This window comes from Solanum verrucosum, unplaced genomic scaffold, assembly GCF_900185275.1.
Source record: "Solanum verrucosum unplaced genomic scaffold, falcon-dt-bn FXZP01000117.1, whole genome shotgun sequence".
NCBI classification, from domain to species: domain Eukaryota; kingdom Viridiplantae; phylum Streptophyta; class Magnoliopsida; order Solanales; family Solanaceae; genus Solanum; species Solanum verrucosum.
Genome location: NW_026020014.1, coordinates 1,463,961 through 1,486,884, shown reverse-complemented (window position 1 = coordinate 1,486,884; position 22,924 = coordinate 1,463,961). Strand labels below are relative to the sequence as shown.

The window sequence follows — 22,924 nt, the reverse complement described above, 5'->3', positions numbered from 1 at the left end:
GATTATATACAAGCTTTTAGAATAATAAAAAACTCACCCATTTTCCATAGCACACTTGTAATCAAGTCAACTTAAAAATCTCAGCAAACAAGTCTCCCTTTTTTCTTGTTTTTTTCTCTGGAAACTGTCTAATGCAACAATCCAGAAACCGTCTGAATCTCAAAGTATGAAGTCGCACAAACTAAGCCCAAGTGCGATCCAAAATATTTCTGAAGGAGGTATAACTGCTTTATTAATGACAACGTCAATCAAGTAAGTAATGGATTTAGGAAGGACGTAGAAAGATATGATAGTTTACCCACAAAAAGAGTTGAACTGGTACTTATCCATAGTTACAATGAAACAGGCAAGATCAGGAACTACAAAGTCCAATTGAGAGGGATACGAGACAGATAGAGCAAAATAGAGAGTTCTACATCGAAATAAAATTACCAAAAATGCTTCTCTGTCCCAAGTAACAAACAGTTTTGCGAGCTCCAACTACAAGAGTACAAGCCCAAGCTCTGATGATCTTAAAACATGTTTTGTTCGATAATTGTAGAGATAGTAGTGGAGTTTCCCATCACCGGGGCCAAACTTCAGTTCCTTCAAGAAACTATCGTTCTGCATAACATCTAGGGCATTGAAAACATCAAAATCCTTCTGCTTTGCCACAATAAGGGCATCATTCATCAACTGAATCAATGGAGTCTTTGTAGAGACATTGTAATACGAATAAGCAGCTTTTAGAGTGGTATGATTCTGGTTACCAAGAATTGATGAAGGGAGTGTGTAAAAACTGCAGAAGTCTGTGATTTCATGAGTTTGAGGACTTTCAACCAGATAACTGTCAATAACACCTTCCTTTGGCAGAAGCCAGTGTTCCACATCATTTTCATCGAAGTCAGGTGCAACCAAAAACTGCTTCAAGTAATTCCTAAGCAATCGAGTAACTGCAGGAACATCATGGGGCTCCATCTTCCTGAACCCAGGTGTGACAGTCTGATCAGGTAACTTATACAGCTTTATTGTTCGACTCATTGTCATCCTTGCACCAAGCCTGGAAAACCCGACATCAATTAGCTTCTTTGGATTCAGAGATCTATGCCAATATTGACAGGTTGATACAGGGGTTGGAAGGACCACCCCAGCTGTATAAGCAGCCTGCCAGATATTCTCCATATGAACCCTCCTTGTGACCTCTTTTATCATGACAGGAGCAAGTCTTTTTGATCTAAGTTTCTTATGAACACAAAGAAAATTGATCTCTGCCATCATCACAACAGTATCTCGGACGCGTATCCTTGCAGGTACCCCTGTAATAAAAGCAACCAACTTTTTTGAGGTCTTCACTCTGACTCCAATGTGCCAGCTCCTATAGAAACCTAGAGGGCGAAGTGCCCATCGAAGAAATTCTTTAGAGTAATTGAACCTAAACATGTTTTCATCATCCTCAACATAGTTGTTTGTTAGAAGAACATAGACTTCATTGCACATCTCCTCTGAGTCCATATCACAGGTGGTCCACTCATACTGACTTGGAAGGTTGTAAGGCTCCTGCTTAACTTCTGACAGAGGAGTTGGAGGTTCAATAGGGCCTTCAGGCAAGCTTGAATCCCCAAGATCCTTAAACTGTCCCACTGGTTGGGTCTCCCAGAACTTATGTCTCTTTGCGAGGGGCAAAGATTCTTGGCCCTTTCGTGCCAAGGAATCAATGGCTACATCATTACCATTCTCCGGAGCTAAATTATCATCAGAACTTTGGTTATGGTTCTCGGTTGACTTACTGTTGTCAGCCATTTCACCAGCTTCAGTGTATTATTCTCTGTCAATACATCATAAATTCAAAACCAAGAGCAAATGACTAAAAGAATAAGCAACAAAATGCAATATAGTGGTGAGAGAGATCTGGTTATTTAACTAAGCATCAGGGGGATTAAAGGGGTTGTGACAAGTACTTTGACGGAATCAGTCAACAGTCTTTATTAAGTGAAGCCTGTGAGGACAACAAAAGATCCATGTACTTAAATCTTTTAGCATTTTGGCGTAAAACAAATTTAATAAATAACATGGAAGTTCTTCTCAAATTTTATCTGCTCCCTATTTTTTTTAATAGATGAATAGAATTGTAACCATAAAGACAGTTTTTGCAGAAAAACGAGAGTTTCAGCAACTACTTGATATCAAATGAACAAAAGTCACTTGTCTTTATATGTATGATTTAAACTAAAAAAGTAGCCCTAATCAGCTCAACTAGGCACCATCCCTCAAACATCTTATATATTATGTAAGGACGTTCTCTATTTGGTAACTGTGGTGTTCAGGCCAGACTAATTCCATGGGATTCCTGATACCTCCACTTCCCACGAGCAACAAGTATGAAGTAACTCTGTTCGACAAGACTAGTCGATTTCACTTAGTTACAACTTGCAAGCAAGAATACTAATGAAGAATCCACCATACACATAGAATCCATGAGAATATCAAACTGATGGATGAACATTGTATAACAACAGGCACAATGTATTAGATCAAAGTTGATTGTCTCCAAGAAACTAAATAGTAAAATAAGCAGTATTCTAACTCTTAACGAGCTTGACCAGCTAAATTACATGTTCTTTCAGAAACCAAATCAAACATCATTTTCCACTATTGCATGACTTCCTATTCACGCTAACTAACACTTTATTCAAAATCGTGCAGAGTGTGCTAATATATAAGAATACAGCATCAACGCAGGATCCAAAATTCCACAATTTCAAAATCAAAATCAATCAACATCTTCCACATATAATAACGAAAACAATAGAATTTAGTTTTCCGAGAATGGATAGAATCAAATCAAACCTAGCAGCGTCTTCGAATTCCGGCCGGCGACAGAGATCTAGGGTTTCAGAGCCGTATTGAGTTACCTGCAGGCGCACCGGAGAAAGCAAAGAATATGAAATTATTGAAATTGGAAGAATCGAAGCTATGGATGAGAATATGAAATGATCGAAATGGGAGATGGGCCTTATTTTCAGTATGGGCTTTGTTTCATCATTCTCTTTTGGGCTGGGTTTACACAAATGTCCAATATATTTAGCCACTATTTAAATTTGGGCCCTTATTTTAAAAGTTGTGCAAATATATCCCTTGAAATTAATGATTTTCAAAAATGACTTTAGAGGTGGAGATCTTGAACTTTTGACCCCGCTTGTACATGAAGAATACATCAAGTTTAAACTTTTGATCTTAAAGGTTCACCCCTGAGTAAGCGGGAGAAAAAAATTCAAGATCACCCTTTGTTAAAGCCATTAAATGTAATTTCTTGTAAAACATTAGACAATAGTTTAAGGTTGAAATTTTTTTAGACCATGATCATATGTTTTCTCATAAGATCTTCAACTTGTTCAATTTTGTTCATGTAATCTAAAAGGTCTTTTTGAGAGGAATGTGTATCGAAACATTTCTCCTCTATGATGAAAGTAAGATTTACATATATTCTTCCCTCTCTAGATCTCACTTTATGGGACTATACTGAATATATTATTATTGTTATTGTTATCTAAAGGGTTCATAAATTATAAATGAAAGAAAGATAAAGATCATTTACTAAATAGTTTTTCAAAAAGAGATACCTACCAATAATTTCTTTCTTTCCTATTTTAAGGAGGAGATGATGGGGAGGTCCAATAAAGGATACTTTGTAATTGCTATTAATTACAAGCTCAACAAGGTTGGGCTTGTGAATAGTACAGAAAAAGTAGATAAAAAAAAGGAGACCTTTGCTAAGATTGTAACCTTATCCAACATATCAAGTGGGATTATTACTATGGAAATATAGTTTACCAAACTATGTACTATACATAATTATATTCAATTATTTTCTTGAGCAAGTGATGCTCTACACTTCAAGTGCACATGAGCCAAAACTAGTATAGTGGTAATCAATAATGGAGTACCATTAACCATATGTAATCATTCTTAACTATTTCAAATTTATCACACATAGTACAAAAAAAAGTAGCCAAGAGATAGATCTGGTTGCTTAATATTGAAGCAACAACTATAGGACCTTTTAACAACCAAAAAAAAAAAAAAACTAATATAATTTTGGGTGTGTTTGGCATAAAAGAAAATGTTTCCCACCGAAAATGCTTTTTAAAAAAATATTTTCTTGAAAAATAAATGGTTTTCTTATTTATTTTTAGGTGTTTGGTTAATGGTTAGTAAGAAAAAAAAATTGATTCAAGAGCATTTATGTATAATTTGGATGAATACTATGACATTGAACCCGATCCTGATTTGAGACTCGGTATCCAACTTCGAGTTGAGACCTAACTCACGATCTCAACCCCTACCCGAGACCTGACTTCGTCCTCGATCTTGATCCCGATCCGAATTCGAACTTTTGACCTTGATCCAATTTTCAATCTCGATGCTAACCCAGGACACGACCCTAACCTAAGTCAGAGTCAGGATCCAAAACTTGAGTCAAGAGTTGGGTAATGAGATTGAAAGAGAGTTTTGAAATTTTTTATTTTTTTATTTTATCAATGAAAGTCATTTTCCTTTAATCTAAAGAAAATAAATCTATGAAAAAAATATCTAAACCCACTAAATATGAGAAAATTTAAGAATGTTTCCATTCACATCCAACACACCCTTTGTGTTTTGTCCTTTACACTTCTGTTCTCGTATTTCATGGGACAATGACATAGGAGGAGAATTTTACGTATAAATTTTAACCAAGCCAAAAATATAATCGAGTTGCAAATAAATTGATTCAAACACATCATTTAATCGTGTTACAATTTTGAACCAATCGAACATGAAATTCGAGGTCACGTCATCTTCCCTTTCCAGACCTTCTTCTCACCTAACCTAATTCATCTAAGTATGACCAAATAGTACAAATTTAGTTATATTACTAACTTAACATTAAACAATTTTTACAATAATCAATTAATGTTAATTACGTGTGAAAACAAGCAAGCTAATTGAAAGTAGTTCTACTTGGTCAGACTTCCTTTCTGGTAACTAACTATCAAAAGTCCATATAAGCTCTTACTTATTTGATTAGAATTCTCTACCTACTCATTTCAAAAATAGACTGCTCCACAATGATATTATTTAAAATTTATTTTGCGTGTGCAATAATGATTATTTATAACATATTTTAGATCATACGTTTTAAATTTTTTTTTTTCTTAAAAAAACCGCATTAGTTAATTAAACACTGTCATATATAAATCAAAACAGATAGAATAACGAATAACACTTCATGAAGTATCCAACCTGATAAGATAATCTAGAAAGCAACATAACAACTGATCTACGCATTTAAATTGTATTGATATTGTTAGGATTTGTTATAATACTGACGTGTGTATATATAGATATATAGAAATATAATTTTTTATTTAAATATCCTATAATATACCATACCTATAGGTAACGTACAAGTGTAATTTTTGAAGTTAAAAGTCAAATGAATAGCAAAATTTCCTCCTTTTAATTTATTTTTAATTGCCTTCTTAGATCTAATCAAAACACAATCAAGGTCATAGACAAAACAATCATTTCAATTTGAAAAATGAAAGCTATCTATATTCCTCAAGAACCCAATCATTTCATTTAGATCACATGTTTTTTTAATTTGCTTATCTTACTCCTTTTTTTTTTTCAAAAACTAATTCTTTAATTCAAATTTTGATTGTAAAATGTTGAAAATCATAAGAATAAATGACATTTCAGTATATTCTATGTATTTTTAATTTAACATAACATTTTTTTTAAAAAAGAGATCACTTTTTTAAAATTTTGTGTTAAATCAAATAAATTAAAACAAATGAGATTTTTCTTTCACTTGTATACATCTTTTATATATTGACCACAAGTGAAGAAAGACAAAATTTGAATGTGATATTCAACAGTCAACATTGATGAAATGTGGCATGTGATTTTTCTCTTTTTATTTATTTTAAATATTCTTGGCGGCCATTGATTTTAGTGATAATAGAGGACCAAAAAGAGAAGGAAGGAACTTTCGGTCACATTTAACTAAACCTCTTCCTAAATAGTACTATATTGTACTCTATTAATATGAAAGAAATTAAGCATATCAAAGAGTACTTCTTTATTCTTGATTAGAGGTCTTGGATTTGAATCATTGGGTATGGAGTTGCATTTGTTAGGGATCACTTATATCAACCTATTATTAAATTTTTCGACGTAAATCTAGATTTAGTCAAACTCCAATATGAATATCGAATACCAAATGAGAAACAAAAAAAATTAAATAACTTATATAGGTTTTTATATTAGTTTATACTCTATCATGTTGTAGTATAATATATTAAATGCTTTATTTGCCACCTTTCTAATTTAAACTTTCATAGGGGATTATACAACTTGATAATGTTAAATTTTTTAAATATATTGTTTGCGCATAGAAGATCACGTTTGTTGTTGTTTGCTATAACGTATAAAAGATAAATTCAATATGAAGTACTCCCTTAACTATTTTATGCGATTTTATTTTGTTTATTGGCCAAGTTTCTTCAAAGTTAAAGATATTTTTAATTAATTTATTTATTTATTGGCCAAGTGTCTTCAAAGTTAAAGATATTTTTAATTAATTTATTTATTTCAAAATTAAAGTATTTGACCATATTTTTCAAAGGAAAAAAAAACTTTATAAACTGTTTTGAAGAAGTTTTTAAAAAATAATTAGTTTCCACTTTCCAGTCATGTGTCCCCAAGCTTACGATATGGATAGTTTAGTATGATATTTGAGTATAATTTAATTTATATATATATATATATAAAAGTTATGAGAGAATTAATATATTATCTTGTATGAGAAAAAAATTAAAACAATCAATTATAACTAATACGTGCATTATTAAATACTAGTGGTTAAATTATCCAACTATCAAAAATTACTTTTACTCGCCACTTATGACTTATTCCTAAAAATATTTTTTCATATAAAAAAAAGACAATAATTTTTTTTTTTATATTTTACCCTCAGTATTAAACACTTATTTTACTAATCATTTTTCAAAATATTATTTAATAGGAATAATTTAGTAAAATACATATATTATTTAATTATTTTTTTAATGAGTGTCAAGTTAAAGTGTGACAAAGTAAAAATGAAGTACTCCCTTCGTTCTATTTATATGTCACCATTTTTTTTATTTCAAGTGCACTAAGAAATTAAGTAAGTTACTATTCTATCCTTACTTATTTATTTATTTTTTAAGTCAACTTTTCAATCAATGATGAATTAATTAATTTTAATTAAATATATAATTTCAAGGCTAACAACTCACAAAGGTAAAATAGGAAAGATATTTTAGTTTATACATAATTTTTTATGAAATGACAATTATTAAACGACCAAGAATGACATATAAAAAGGAACGGAACAAATATCTCTTGAAAGCTTTAGACCATTCTACTATTCCTATATAGGAAAAGTCAAAGCATGCCTTTAATAATGTAAAAAACAAAATATCATAAAAGAGAGACTGAAAGATTTATTTACAAATAAAAAGATCAAAACCCAACTCCACCCAAAATCAAGCCAATTTTTCACACAACTCAATACCTCTTTCTTCCTCCAAAGATGGATAATTTTAGATCTATGTCAACAAGAGAAGGAAATATGCAAATAGAAACTTACTATGGTGGGGGTCCAACAAATATGCAAGATTTGAGGAGTTATAGTACTAATTCATATTATTCCTATGGGGATAAAGAAGTGAAGATCAAAAAGAGTAAAAGCAGAATCTCATCTTCTTCTTCTTCAAGAAATTGGGCTTTTAATGACCCTGAATTACAGAGGAAAAAAAGAGTTCTTGGATATAAATCTTATACTATGGAAGGTAAAATGAAAGGTTCTTTTAGAAAAAGTTTCAGGTGGATCAAAAATACTTGCAATCATGTTGTCCATGGATTCTGGTGAAATTTGCCTACACACTATTTTCCTCATACTTTACAAGGTTGCGTATACATTAATTACTCTCTCTCTTCAGACTCTACTCGTAGAATTATATTGAGTTTGTTGTTATTATTGTTGAATTGAAGAGATAAAAGTGGGGGTGGGGGATTCTTCCCTTTTTAATGTTTTTCTTAGATGGTTGTGATCTTGCAAAATATATTAATGTTATATATAGATTCATCTTTTATTGAGAATTGAGATTTTGTGTTTATGAGTTTTAAGTAATATGTAATACACTTTTGTTAAAAGGAAATTGAAGGAAAAAATTGGTCCTTTTTTTTCTAAATTGAGGGGAAAAATGCAATACAAGGTGGTTCCACCGGTGGGTCGGAGTTTTTGTCTTTAGCAAAAAGAGAATATTGAGGGTAAAAAGGAAAAAAAATCCTTAAAGATGTGCTTCCTTTAACTTAGATATTTCGAGTTCGAATTCTAAGTATAGAAGAATTCTTGGTAGGCAACGTGGATCATACGTGGTGTGAGTTTGAAATAGTTAGATTTCAATGCAGATATCAAACACGTTGTGGGAAATAAACAAAAATGATCTCTTTTCATCTATCTAAACGGTGATCGACATAGTTAACTAATATCTTGTTGATAAAAAGATAATAAATTCTAGTAATGGCGATATATATATATATATATATATATATATATATATATATATACAGGAAAATAATCAAACGCCATGATTATTATAAAAAAAAAAGAGCACGCTTCGATGATCGCTTAGAAAATAGGAGTGATTAATGCTTACCTGTTCAAAAATAAATAATTTGGGAGTGGTTCATACTGTCTTTAAAATCCCATGAATTGATCTCTGACTAACACATAAAGAAAGGGTACCTTTTCTTTTTTTGCTTCCTTTTACTTTATACTTCACTTTTTCTATCTATTGGACAAAAAAAGTGAATTCCAAAACAAAGAATCTGCTAAAAAAAAATTGAACATACCTAATATTGTTCAATTTAGGGGTGAAAATATCATAAATTACCGTTGAACATAAATAAATAAATATTTAGATTGAGTCACGAATTGTCTCGCTCACTTAACAAGATACAATTTCAATTTAGTACAACTTTTGAATTGTCCCCTTCATAAATATGAGTTAACTCAAACAACTTTAAAATAATTGAAGAGTACAAAACGCAACCAAAAGAACACCGTCCTTATATAAGTTTGAGACTTAAAATATTATTTTGTTCCTCCTTTTAACTACACTAACCTCAAAATAAAAACAAACATAATACTTCTCATCCACTTCTCACCTACACAACAACGAAAAATAATAATCTTTTATATAGGTGTAGGAAATAATGAGAAGAACATGTCATAGTGGATACATTAAATACAAAGAATAAAGACACCTTTCTCCCCTTTATACCTACTAATATATGATGCACTTTAATATTAAAAAAGCACATAAACACTCAACAACTTGCAATTCAGATTCATGCACAATAGCAAAAAGATGGGTGTAATTCCAATACAATAAGTCTCAAGTGAATATTTAGTCTCCAACCATACAAAAATACATTCATAATTCACAACATAACACCATTAAAAATACAAAGAACTCTTATAAAGGGGATAGAGAGAAGGAGATGAGAAAAACAAAGTGCCAAATGTACAGAAGAAGCATACGCCAAAGATTACCAGAGGGATCTCACATTAATTTCTAGTTTTAGCCTTTCCTGATGGCAAATTGTAGCGAAATCCCCAAAGTTGGTGCAATTTTTTAGCCAAGATTTTACAGTAACCAGAGAACTGAGATAAAGCAGCAAAGCTAATAATGCAGCCTCTCATCATTTTTGACACTTAGGCCCTCTATTCCTTTAAGGGCGGCCTCAAAGTTCTTATCCATTCTAGTGGAGGAGCTGCGCTTCTGATCTGATGACACGACTGGTGAACTTCTCTGAGCAACACTGGAAGTTTTACGGAGATGTCCTGGGCTTTCATCTGTTTTCCGAATGTGAGAGGGATCGGGTTCAACACCGGTGATCACTGGATCACGACTGCTAGAGACAGCTGGACGCCTTGCTGATGCACTAGTCCGGAAAAAACTTGAACTAGATAACTGCAACAAGAGCTCAGTCAAAATTCCTTTATTCCATTGGTTGCCAATAGAATCACAACACATGGGTTTATTTTTGCTTGCAGAATGACCTTGTGCTAAATCACGTTTCTATCATGTGGAGTGAATTCATTTTCTCAGCTTAGCATTTATGTTGTTGAAAGAAAATGTCAAAGGATGGAAACTTTTGTGATGTTCGACTAGGAGAATGTGCAATAAGTTGATGAGAAATAAATACACATAAAAAGCAACAAAAGAAGAAAAAAAAAAGACCGGCAAAATTCATGATATCCCTACCTGGTAAATTAAAATGACGCAAAATTTATGCCATCTATAGTCTACTAATAAGATCAAAATACACTCATAATCTTGTGCCAACTTGTGTTCTACTAAAGCACAATTAGTTTGATGTAGTACTAACTACTACCACTTTGAATTCAACATAAGCAGGGAGATACTTGTAAAGTAACAAGAGTGACAGAGCGAGATAGTCACCTCTTTACCCATGGATAAATCATTGGCAGCTGTCCCTTTTTGCTTTGCTAAGCTTCCAGAGTTGAATTGCAGCCCCGTGTTCCTATTACGAGCAAGATTTCCTGAAGACCAACCAGTAGGCCGACCTTCTTCACCACCTGCACAGTATGCACAGCATGTTGTTTATAGGTCCAATAAATAGCAAACTAGCAGATTGGAGGTAGTATACTTTCCTTAACAAACCTGGGACAGTCAAAATAACTAACATGATGAAGTAGTGAAAAATACATGTTTTTTTTTTTTTGAGAATGGTAAAGAGTAGTGAAAAATACATGTTAATATTATCTTTTTCGTAAAAGGCTAAAGATGGCACTTATTAGGAAAGATATGAGGGATGAAATGAGTTGCACAGTAAGTAGTAAACATAAAAGAAGCTTATACAAGCTCTCTGTTGCAAGTTATGTCCAGTTTTATTGTAATCTATCATCAGCAAACCACCAATGCCATTATATGCACACAAAAGTTCTAAAATGTACTGATTGCATATAATCTTCTTTTATGCTTGAAGTGAACAACACATAAGAAGCCCACCTGATTGCCTCTCAGCATTAGCAAGAGCATGAGGCATCCCGGAACTTGGTCCAGCAGTACCACCCTGCACAAAAAATTATCATTTCATTTAACATCCTGGGGCCAATTAACACATAATCTGATTTACCTAAGTCACTCACAAGAGCACGAGATGGAGGATTGGCAAGCTGTGACTGCTGATATTTCAAAATGGTCCAGTCAAATACATAATCAAACTGAAAACCTGAAAGAACGAAAAAAGAGAGGAGAAGAAAAGAAAAACTGAAAACAGACTCTTGAGCAAAACGTTAACTGAACACTTAACATTGTCTATACAGCAAGTATCATTGCATGGAGCAAAAGAAATGATCATACCTTCACGAATGAAAAGGTCACGGAAAATTCTTTTGAGATAAGCATAATCTGGTTTATCCTCAAACCGCAGTGATCGACAGTAGTGAAAATATGATGCAAACTCTGTAGGATAGCCACGACACAATGTCTAGAAAAGGAAAATATGTGTCAGTATCATTATTAAAAATCATAGCGCTAGCACAAGAAAAATGTTTGAACATAAAATGCCTCTATCGATGTTGAAACTTTCTTCTCACTGATCCTCTCATACTTCTGTTTCTTTGTCCCTGCTTTCAGCCCCTGCCAAGGAAGACTACACATTTTGGAAATCAGTAAATAGAAGTACCATGAAAAAAGAGCGAAAGACAAACACAAAGCGAGAATTACAGGAATAGATTCTACCTTCCTCTTAAGAAGTACATTAGGACATAACCCAGTGATTCCAAATCATCCCTTCGGCTTTGTTCTAAAAGTTTGAAAGCAACAAAGAATCAAGGATGTCTTCAAGAATAAACACAATGCACAAACACAAAAGTGTACAAAAGTTAATAAAACCAAAATCTTACCGATGCCAAGGTGAGTATTCATGCTTGCATATCTGGCAGTTCCTGTCAAATTTTTGTTTTCTCTGTATTTGAAATTAGAAGAATAAAACAAAATTAGCCATTCATTATCTAGAGATACATAATTTCCTTAGCTAATAGATTAAATGAGAAAAGAATGCCAAAAACATTTACAGTAATGGAACTCAACCCACAAAACAAAAACTACAACTTTGACATGCTCAAAATAGAAATAAGTCAATAACCCACCTCAATACAAACCAACAGCAAACTCTGCTCTCACTACTTAGATTTCAGTAAATAGTGTCTTTTGAATAAATAATGAAAACATCTCCAAGGCAATTAGACATGGTGGCACTAGATTGATGGTGTCTTCACCAGTAACTTAGAGAGAGAGAGAGAGAGAGAAAATCGATGAAGGGAACTCGGGAGAATAAGCTATAACCATAGGAGAACTAACCAACTTGCCGCAATTCCAAACTAGTTGGAACTTGGGGTTGACAATATCATAATTTCACTATCTTTATGCTAGCCGTCATCTTACCGCAACTCTCCATCTTTACGCGGACATGGGAAAAAGCTATCAGTTTTTGGTTTATTTCACTACCTTACCTTAGTTGGCAATAAATGAGGTAATCCAGAATATCCTATAGAGGTACCTTTATAGAAAATGCAGCAAAGAGACCACAAAGAGCTTAATACTTGCTATGAACCATCCTTCTTAGAAAAACTATATCAATCCATGGAATATAAGCATTATCTTATCCTCTCTTGAATAAGTTCAAAAGGAGCTTACTATATGATTAATCAAAAATCAAATATCATTTTTTTGTTGGGTGGGGGAGCTTACCTATATGGAATATGCTGATGAGTGGTGGAGTCCCTAAACTTCTTAGCCAGCCCAAAATCAATGATATAGACCTATATGTAACCGATGGTAGTAATGAATCAGTAATTACCCTATCAGCAACAGGTGAATGAAATAGCAATCAATAGTTCTGATCCCAATACCTGATTTGCACGTCTTCCTAATCCCATCAAGAAGTTGTCTGGTTTTATATCTCGATGAAGAAAAGATTTGGCATGAACAAATTCGACCCGATTTATCTAAAAATTGAAAACAAATGAACACATGTTTTAAATAGTTAACGAAATAAACAAGTGCAGAACTTCACACTTACCATCTGGTCTGCAAGCATAAGAACAGTCTTTAGGGACAGCTTCCTACTGCAGAAATTGAAGAGATCTTCAAGACTGGGTCCCAGTAAATCCATCACAAGGACATTATAATCTCCTTCAACTCCAAACCATTTTAAATTGGGAATTCCAGCTATCAATGTCAACAAAAAATTCCAACCGATGAGGACAGGATATAAACATTATATAGTAAAGAAGCAATACTAGCCAACAAGAAGAATGAGAAATTACTTCCTCCTTGTAGTATTTTATACAGTTTTGATTCATAGAGTAGTTGAGGATGCTTTGTCTTCACATTTTCCTGAGCAAAGGAAACAGCAGAAGCATTTATCACAAACTAAAAGAATTCCACTAGTGATGGAAGATAAATAACTTAATCTCTACAGAAATCAGAAGTCATAGACCACGTGTCAGCTTATGTGCCAAAATGGGAAAAGGAGAAATCAATGCCATGAGTATCTTTAAAGAGATCAGAAGTCATAAAACCACATGTCAGCTTAAATGCCAAAATGGGAAAAAAGAGAAATCAATGCCATGAATATCAGCAAGTAAAAGCAGAACTTCAGTTTACCAAATCTCCACGAAATTAAAGCAGTGAAGCTGTTCTAATAATATCCTACCTCTCTCTCACACATAAAAGGTGAGAACACTCAGCTACCTACTAACATTCTCTACCCTAACAATGACCTCCAAATCTTCCTATCTAGGGGCATGTCCTCAGTAAGATGAGGTTGTATCGCGTCTTGTCTAATTACCTCCCCTCAGTTTTTTTTTGGCCTACATCTACCTCTCCTAACTCTTGCTACAACCAACCTCTCACACGTCTTTATTGGTGCATCTGTGCACCTCCTCTTCATATTCCCAGACCATCTCAGTCTCGCTTGTCTGCCACAGAGGCCACTCCACCTTATTCCGTATAACTTTGTTTCTAAGCATATCTCTCCTAATATGCCCACACATCCATCAGAACATTCTCATCTCCGCTACCTTCATCTTCAGAACATGAGTGTTCTTGACGGGCCAACACTTGACCCATACAACAACGATCCTCTAATCAGTTACTAAAAATCGGGCGGTGCAGATGCTTGATCTAAATGCAAGTAAGGAAAAACTTCAATCACTTCCAACTAAAAAATAATGAGAAAGACTCCAACTTTCAACTAACAGCAGCTCAAATTCCTTACTTACACAATCAGGAAGCAACAAAATACAGAATTATACGAACAGGCAAACACAGAAAGTTAAAAATTTGGGGAAAACAAATGAAAAAATAATAATCAATACTTACCAGCTTAATTGCAACCTCTTCATTGGTCTGAACATTAGTCCCTAAACATCACAAAAACCAGAATTAATCAGAAAAAAGAAAAAAAAATCACAAATAGCAAAATTGAAGAATATGGGGTTGCATAAATTACCAAGGTAGATCTCACCAAACGAACCACTTCCGATTTTCCGTCCGAGACGAAACTTATTACCAACACGAGGCTCCATTGATTGGAGGCTCAAAGATTAATTATGAATTTTTTTTAAAGGATACCCAATTATAAATGAGAAATCTTGAATCCAAAAAAGGGATCTAAGAATACAAAAAAGGGATTAATTAATTAATTAATTAGGTTTATGAAAGTAGCAACGTATGGAGCAAGATGATCCATATGACTGGATAAAACAAAAAGATTGCAGATTTTAGGTTTTTTTTTGTCTTGTTGTCCCTCTGCCTCATGGCGAAGAAGCATGATGAATCTTCTTTACATATTACTGCTTCAGCTTTGCTTCTGATCCAAATTTCAATTCAATCCACCATTTTTCCCTTTCTCTCTCCTCTTCTCTCTCTCTCAACTTGACTATGGTGAATTGGTGATGACTTTTGTCAGAATGTGTTAGCTCTTAAAAAATATATCCCATCTTTTTCAATCAATTAATTACTAATATTATCTTAGGCTGTGTTTGATAAGAAAGGAAAATATTTTAGTGAAAAGATTTTTCTTTTTTTTGAAAAATAAGTAGTAATTTTTTTTTAGTTATTTGATTACTAAGCAATAAAAAAAAGTATTATAAGAGTATTTACCTATGAGATCTTTACCTAAATAATTGGATAAATTTATTAATTATTTTTTGTAGTTAGTGTATAAAAATTATTCTTTAGTTCAATCAATTGAATTATTAATTATTAAATAGCTATTTGGGTTAAATCTTCTTTTATTCCAAACCCACATTCAACGGTTCATGAAAGGTGAAATTCTCTCATCAACTCACATCTTTCTATCACAAAAGTTCAACTAAAGTTTTTTTTTTCCTATTTAATGAGTGACAAATGAACTTAAATTTCATCTATTTTATGTTTCATTATTTCCAATTCACATCTTCAACAAAAAAAAATTCAAACAATTCCCCATACTAATGGGAAATAACTATATGAGGCATGAAAAAAATTGTGCAACTCACAAATATGGATTTATTGCATTTAGATGAGTAAGTTTTTCTTTGAACTTTCGTAATACTATTAGTCAATTGGTAAATCTGATAGCTATGAACCATCGAGTTTTGGTATATACCTAGACAACCACATATCACACAGTCAACTCTTTAACCATCTTTGATTTTCATTGCTTTGTTCCATGAACATCATTCAATTTTATTAGTACCTAGAGAATTGACCTTAGAGAAGCTTCCGTAAGCAACTTACACTTCTTCACATTTATATAGATGATGCCAAAATGTGTAATTTTTATAAATACATATTTATAATCCCATATCAAACTTAGAAATCATTAAACAACAATATTGTTTTATCATTCACACTAAACATTGTCTTTGTCTGAAAATAAACTAACATTTGTTTTAATTATATTGAACCGTCAAGCCTAACTTTATTTTTCTCCTCAAACTATCATTCAAAATTTAAAGTAACAATATAATACAATACAATATACTATAACAAGTTAACAACCATCTAAACAACTTGTGAAGGAGTTATGATGAAAAATAAAACATTTAACAAACACCAAACATAATGTATACTTTACAATATACAACAACTAAATCTCAGTCCCAACTAATTGTTATTATGGATAGTTTGATTTCATTATGTTCTATTAATTCTAATTAGTCAACATCAATTCCAAAATATCATACTATAAGTTGGCTATATGTATCCAAAGTAAATGGATTAGGTAGTTTGATCTTGAATTAGTCATGTAAACTTGTTAACAATTTCATAAATTGTTGACATTGAAACCAAGAGAAATGTGTGTTAGCTATTTCTCATAACTTTACAAGGATTGTATAAGTATTTGTACACTGCAATGTTCACAGTAAGTACTTCCTAGCTAATGAATGATCTAATTTGTTGATCATCACTATACTTGTGAGTAAAAAAGAAAAAAGAAGAATTTTACAAATAAATCAGAAAGGGCCAGGGGGGAAAATTTGGAAATGGCCAACCTCCATTACATGGGGAAAAGAAGAAAAAGCAATGCACAGTTATGCTTATGTTTACTCCATCTGTGAATGCTTTTTCTGTAGCCTTCCTTTCAAATTCCTAATTTTGGCATCTACTCTGGCTGTGAAACCGATATTCGTCTTCTGTCTTGCTTTAGTTTGTTGTCTCTTCCACATACGTTCATCTTGAACGTCTTTCTTATAATACTTGATTTCTTGAATAATGTGATGATCCCTCGGATGGAACGCTCTTTGGAAAGCTACGTGGGCAAGGTAAGGCAAAATGCAGGCTAAAGTTACTAGGAGGGTGGTACACCAAAAGATTGGAGCAGGACCTAAGTGTTCCTGCATGATTCTGAAGGCATATTTAGCGTAACCTGGGAATATCTCACCATAGAGAACAACAGAGAGGTACCAAACAGCAATGCTCCCCCAGATAAAAACATGTTGTATCCATGTGAAATGACTCATTGTGAGCGCGATCTGGCAGTTGACAGCCCAGATGACACAGGTAAACATTGAAGTACCAAGAATAGCCAAGTCAGCAGTCTGGCCTTCAGAGTGGAATGCCTGATTATAGAAGAATAAAACGTTGAGGAAGAAAATCACGAGGGAGGTGTAGATACCGTTGCTAAGCCACCCAAGTATTCTATACCAGTCAAAGAACAAGTTTTTGGGGCCTTGTTGGTACAGTGCAGGAAACTGCAGAGGGCAATAAAGGTTTTAATAAGTTAACAGCTAGGAAAAGGAACTCCAAGAAGAAGTTATTGCCAAAGGACTCACTCACCTGTAAGCAAACTTCAGAAGACACATCCTGCTCGAATACTCCGAGTGCAATTACAGGCAATGAGGTAAGAAGCACATTGAATAGAATCATATACATATCATTATAGACTGACTGTCCGGAAAAGCCAGCGTAAACCTCAAAGTAAAAGAGTGTGAGGCCAAAAGCTATGTTCTTATAGAAGAAGTAGCATATCTGCATACAGAAGATTATGGTGCAGATTAGATGAAATATGTAAAGGATCCAAGTAATGTATGTATTTCATGTTCTGTGCTTAAAATGAAACAGATATAAATCAATTACCATCTGAGCAATTCGTTTGTAGCACCAATGCCCGTGTACAACGAGAAGTCTCTCCAAGAACCGAAACTGTGCAACAGCAAAGTCACTAGCCATCACTGCCTGCAAGAAGCTGATAACCATTTAAGCGCAGTTACAGCAGGAGGATATACTCGCCAAGGGGAAAATATGACGTTGTTTCATTCCTCAAGACTGATGCAAGAATCCTTCGTATATGCATATTATAGTCCCAAGAATAATGTAAAGCTGCTTTTAATAGATTAATAAGGCAAAAACCCGGTATACGCATTACCAACCTGCATTCCTTCTGCACCACTAATGCCAACACCAATGTCTGCTTCTTGAATCATCCCAACATCATTTGCACCGTCACCAATGCCTAGGGTGATTTTTCCAGTTCCCTCCTTCACTAACCTAGTTACCTGACAAGTATGAATAGGTTCACTTATGGAAGAAAGAATATTCGGGATAGATTTGGAAAAGCAAACTAAATCAAGTTCGAGACTATCTTACCAAAGCTTTCTGCCTAGGAGAGACACGGCAGCAAATGACTGAAGCACAATCAACAGCTAAATTCAAAAATTGAAGCTTCGTATCATCCTCCAATGCATAAGATAGTGTTTTCCCATCAATTATCAAAGCAAATGCAGCATGAGGATCCTTTTCAAGTTTGACCATCTGCGAAGCATTTGTGATTTGCTTCAAAATGTTCTCCTTTGTAGCCTGATCAGTAACAAACAAACGGAGAACTGTCACGAATGATACTTATAAATTTCCACTATTTAATTCCAGAAAATCTACCTGTTTAGAATCTTGAGCCACTGAGTCTGCATCCACTGTTGTTATGCATATCTGTTTCATCCCTTGTCGAAGCAAACTACACGCGTACCCTATATTTATGGCTGTTTCCATCTTATCACCTGTCAGAACCCATATCTTGAGACCAGCTTGCGCCAGTTTATCTATGCACTGAGGAACCTGGTGAAAACATATGTCAAAAGGACAGTGAAGGAAAATATATATACTTTCATTTTCTAGTTCTAGTAATAAAAGGAACATACTCCCTTCTGTAGTTTGTCCTCCACAGCTGTAGCACCAACAAGGATCAAATCCTTTTCCATCATATCAGATACACGTTCAAGAACTACATCTCTGTCCCCACCAATTGAAGTTTTTGCTTTAGTAAACTCTTCATTCCAAGTCGAGTACTCTGCCTCATCCAGTTTCTTGTAGGCAAGCACAAGAGTACGCAACCCTGATTCCCCGTATTCGTTCAAATGCTTAGTCATAGCTTCCTCAAACTTCCTTCCATTCTTTGCTAATCTATCATAGATGATGCTGAATAATCCAAATAGACAACGTTTAATTTTAAAATTTAAACAAGACAGGTGGCCATAAGCTACATTGACAAACTTAACAAATAGCACAAACAAGGGAAATTCATCCCTTATGATATTTACTACTTCACACGGAGAACAAGACATTCACGTTGACAGTATGTTTTACAGCAGAATGAATCTTGAATCACCAAGTTTTAGAGATGCAGGAGCTATAATTGAGAATAAAAAAGGGTAACGAAAGAAAGACCTGTCTGCTCCTTTACACAAGAGAAGAATCTGGCCAGTGTCATCCCGAATAATAACAGACATTCGCTTCCTCTTGCTGGTGAAGTCCAAGAGATTAAGAATTTTGTATTCCCTGGAGTAAATGGAACAAAATGTAAGTGCGCAAAAAAGGTAATGCAATTCTTGGGAGCAACTTTTAGAGGTTTGAAACTTGATCTTACTTTTCAATTGGATCTTGAAAAGAAGGGTATCTTTCTTTTACAAAAACACTTGCTTGAGTTCTTTTGAAAAACTCAAAACCGAATTCTCTGGCTGCAACAAGAAATGATACTTCATCTGGAGACTCTGATTCATAATTAAAGCCTCCAGTCTCCTCATTGTGCTCGGGAATAGCAGCATGACAAATTGCAAGTATCCTATAGAAAAGCAAGATGACATCTGTGTTTGGCTCTTTCATCCAACATCCCTTCATTAGGCGGCTATCCTCAAAGCTGAACCCCTTTATTGCAGGTTTGAGGTTTCTTTCATCTTTAGAGGTGACGACAGTCTCTAATTGGACTCCTCCATTCCCCCCATCAGTTGTCTGGGAAGGTTCAAGATCTTGCCCACCCATGTCCTCTGCCAACTGCTTTGCAGCTGCAAGTTCTACATCACTAGCACGTGTTCCATACTGAAGACCAGCAATAGAGCATTTCAGGAAGTCCATTTGGTTGCATGTCAAAGTGCCAGTTTTGTCCGAGAGGATCGTATCAACCTGCCCCAGCTCCTCATTTAAGTTTGAAGTACGAGCTTGAGCAGGAGTTCCTGTCTCATCATCATACATACTGATATCCTGGTTTATGAATGATGCCTGTAGGACTTTCACGACTTCAATAGAGACATAGAGGGATATGGGAATTAAATAACCATACAAAATAAGTGCAGTGAGCAAATGCAGAAGGCCAGACAACTCAGGCTGGCTTAGATCAGTTGAATTATTGGTATTGTCAAAAGGTTGCAGATACCACCATTTTGGCATGTCGAATTTTACATTTAAGGCAAAACCAATGGAACTAACACATGATATCAAGAGAAGGAGGGCGAAAAGGAGGTAAATGATCTTGTCCATCTGTAATTCAACCCTGCTCCTCTTTGAAGGGGACTTTGTAGAATTCTGCATAACTTTGCTATCATGGCCAGTGAATACTACAACTCCATAGACATAACCGGTATTCCTAAGTTTTGAATCTCGGAGAAGAATCTGACTAGGATCAAGAGGATAAACCTGACGATCATATTCAAGGTTGCCAACAAAAGTGTAAAGGCTAGGATTGGGATCTTCACATTTTATGGTGGCACTGAATTCCTTGAAAGCCTCATCGTCATCCAAGGGTAAGGTAACCTCCAAAGCTCTTCTTACCTTCAAGTTTGTCTCTCCGTCTAAGTTCATAGTTTCCACGTAACAAATTCCATCTTCGTAACTAGATGATAAAAGAAGTAAATCACATGGAAAAAATTGATCCTTCTTCACTTTCAAGACATCTCCAACCCGGACTTTCATCCATGGTTTATCTTCAAACACACCATCTATCGAATGTACACTAGCTTTCCTACGATTTACATTCATATCTTGTAGGAATCTCTTTGAATCTTCCAATCCTTCCTTTGCCATACTCAAACCAACAACAAATACCAAAGGAGCCACTGTACTAAACGGATCAAATGGCGAAAGATCTGTTGTAAGTGTTAGGATTGCACACAAAAGGAAATACAAGTTAGCAACACGCCTAAATTGCTCGAATAAGGCCTTGGGTAGGAACGTGATGACATTGTACTTTGTAGTGGATATAAAATTTGTGCAATACTTGAGAGGTTTCTTGTCATGGAGTTGAGGTTTGTTGCAATGGACTACTCTTGAAGAACCAGGTCCTAACTCATGAGGACTTTCTTCCTCAGAAGTTGGTGGCCTTTTACGACAACCAAATGTGTAAATACTACTCCTACGGATCTTCGCCCTTATCTTTCCTCCAGCCATTCTTTATCACCACATGAAAAAGATTCAACACACACAGCTATAGCTTCCCTTCAACAACAACACAATTAAAGACCCCGAGCATCATGCTTCACTGATCATTTAAGCCACAACTCTAGTTACACAACGTTGAGATTTACTTAACCTGAAAACATCCAAAAAAAAACGTTTTTTTGGCATCAATTAATCTGAATAAAGTCTTGTGTCCACAGATCAATAAAATAAAAAATTTTGAGAGCTGACAATCTATAAACCAAATACTTCACAGAAAACTGCTTTTGTGCGCAAACCACATGAAAGGTAAACCATAAACCGCACTACGGACCAGCTCGACCCAGAACGCCAATCCCATGTTGAAAGAGAATATAAAAAATGATGGAAAATGACAGACTATTCAGCTATTGTAATGGTAAACAAATAAGAGATATTATTGACCTTCAGAAGGTGAAAATCCAGAATAACACATTGACAGAATCACAATATGGGATTTGAGGGAAATACATTATGCATTTTTATTTTATTTTTTTGGTAACGTGCCCGTAAAACAGAGAAAAGTGAAGGAACAAAAAGTTACCTGAAGGAGAAAAAGTGCAAAGAAAAAAAAAAAGAAAAGAAAAAAAAAAGAAGAGAGATGGGGAGAGGAAGAAACGGAGGTTGCAACGTGAGAATGCAGAGACAAGTTTTTACGTAGAATTAGGAATCACAAGTAATTCAACTCCTCTCTCCCTTCTATACTCTCCAATAAATGCCAGTATTTTACGGGCCTCTCTTTTTTTTTTTCCTATTTTTTTCACTTCTGGCTTGGACAAATGAAAAGAAATTACCTTAATATTTTTAGTTATCAACGCACTTCATTGACCACTAAATCACATTTTTGTTAGTAGTAATTTTTTTTTAAAAATTCCAACTGATGTTTGATATCTTTTTTAAAACCAATTAATCGAAAAGTAAAACCCATTAAAGGCAGAAATGTGCACCCATATCAAAAGTTTTTCTTCATTTTCATCTACTCAAACTTAAAACCTCTTATTTAGAATAGAAGGATTGTGTTCAATTCGGTGTAACTTTTTGTGGTCTTTCTATTATCATTTGTTACTTCCTCTTCGTATCTGCTTAATTCCGTGTATACTATTTATGAGTAGTATATTCTTTTATTTCTCTGACGAAGGTGAAAATTCTTGCAAATAATAACTTTTTAGTCGTCAAACACAAAAGAAGTACATAAGTTTTTTTTTTTAGGAATCTCTCCTGTAACAATTAGTCTTATACAATTTCATATTTATCATCCACATGCTTGTGTATTTTCCATCTCCAAAGCTTACATCTATTTAATTGCATCCACTATGCAACACCTTGGATGCAACACACATGTTTAGTTTAGGAAGAAACATTTCTAAAGTGTTCGAAAATAGACTCTTGTAGTCCCATCCTTCCCCAAACCTCACACATAACGGAAGATTAGTGCACTGAGCTTCCCTTTATACTAGTACTGTAATAAAAAAAAAAAATACATGGCTTGACGGTTTGTTTATGATTTGTTGGACTTTGAACAAGTCAAAAGGAAAAGGTTTAAAGAAACAGAAATTCATGTTGATCCAAAATGCAATAAGGATATCCTC

The 22,924-nt window shown here is 34.1% G+C and overlaps 4 protein-coding genes across 4 annotated transcripts in view; all 4 read right to left on the bottom strand.

Moving 5' to 3' along the window:
• Positions 1–22,924, bottom strand: part of LOC125820771 (protein phosphatase 2C 16-like) — a 75,459-nt gene that overhangs the window by 45,042 nt on the left and 7,493 nt on the right. The window lies entirely within an intron of this gene.
• LOC125820772 (glycylpeptide N-tetradecanoyltransferase 1-like) lies at positions 274–2,957 on the bottom strand. The gene is made up of 2 exons (XM_049500206.1): positions 2,827–2,957; positions 274–1,804 (listed from the first exon to the last, which is right to left on the bottom strand). The coding sequence occupies exon 2, from the start codon at positions 1,777–1,779 to the stop codon at positions 481–483; it is 1,299 nt and encodes a 432-aa protein (XP_049356163.1). The 5' UTR covers positions 1,780–1,804; positions 2,827–2,957; the 3' UTR covers positions 274–480.
• On the bottom strand, positions 9,398–15,071 carry LOC125820778 (casein kinase 1-like protein 2). Its single transcript, XM_049500211.1, has 14 exons — positions 14,620–15,071; positions 14,490–14,530; positions 13,433–13,502; positions 13,186–13,334; positions 13,016–13,111; positions 12,855–12,925; positions 12,008–12,069; positions 11,844–11,907; positions 11,670–11,754; positions 11,463–11,589; positions 11,249–11,331; positions 11,109–11,172; positions 10,539–10,675; positions 9,398–10,046 (listed from the first exon to the last, which is right to left on the bottom strand). The coding sequence occupies exons 1-14, from the start codon at positions 14,693–14,695 to the stop codon at positions 9,756–9,758; spliced, it is 1,416 nt and encodes a 471-aa protein (XP_049356168.1). The 5' UTR covers positions 14,696–15,071; the 3' UTR covers positions 9,398–9,755.
• Positions 16,590–21,397, bottom strand: LOC125820768 (probable phospholipid-transporting ATPase 4). The gene is made up of 9 exons (XM_049500196.1): positions 19,516–21,397; positions 19,317–19,427; positions 18,791–19,067; positions 18,531–18,707; positions 18,243–18,452; positions 18,026–18,151; positions 17,733–17,831; positions 17,433–17,624; positions 16,590–17,347 (listed from the first exon to the last, which is right to left on the bottom strand). The coding sequence occupies exons 1-9, from the start codon at positions 21,306–21,308 to the stop codon at positions 16,700–16,702; spliced, it is 3,633 nt and encodes a 1,210-aa protein (XP_049356153.1). The 5' UTR covers positions 21,309–21,397; the 3' UTR covers positions 16,590–16,699.

Excerpts from the sequence above, each read along its gene's own strand:
- LOC125820768 (XM_049500196.1), bottom strand. The coding sequence starts at position 21,308 with ATGGCTGGAGGAAAGATAAGGGCGAAGATCCGTAGGAGTAGTATTTAC. Across the intron at positions 18,708-18,790 it reads AGGACAAACTACAGAAGGGA|GTTCCTCAGTGCATAGATAA; the intron begins GTATGTTCCTTT and ends TGTTTTCACCAG. Across the intron at positions 17,832-18,025 it reads GTGGTGCAGAAGGAATGCAG|GCAGTGATGGCTAGTGACTT; the intron begins GTTGGTAATGCG and ends AGCTTCTTGCAG.
- LOC125820778 (XM_049500211.1), bottom strand. The coding sequence starts at position 14,695 with ATGGAGCCTCGTGTTGGTAATAAGTTTCGTCTCGGACGGAAAATCGGA. Across the intron at positions 14,531-14,619 it reads GTTTGGTGAGATCTACCTTG|GGACTAATGTTCAGACCAAT; the intron begins GTAATTTATGCA and ends TGTGATGTTTAG. Across the intron at positions 11,908-12,007 it reads GAATACTCACCTTGGCATCG|AACAAAGCCGAAGGGATGAT; the intron begins GTAAGATTTTGG and ends TCAAACTTTTAG.
- LOC125820772 (XM_049500206.1), bottom strand. The coding sequence starts at position 1,779 with ATGGCTGACAACAGTAAGTCAACCGAGAACCATAACCAAAGTTCTGAT.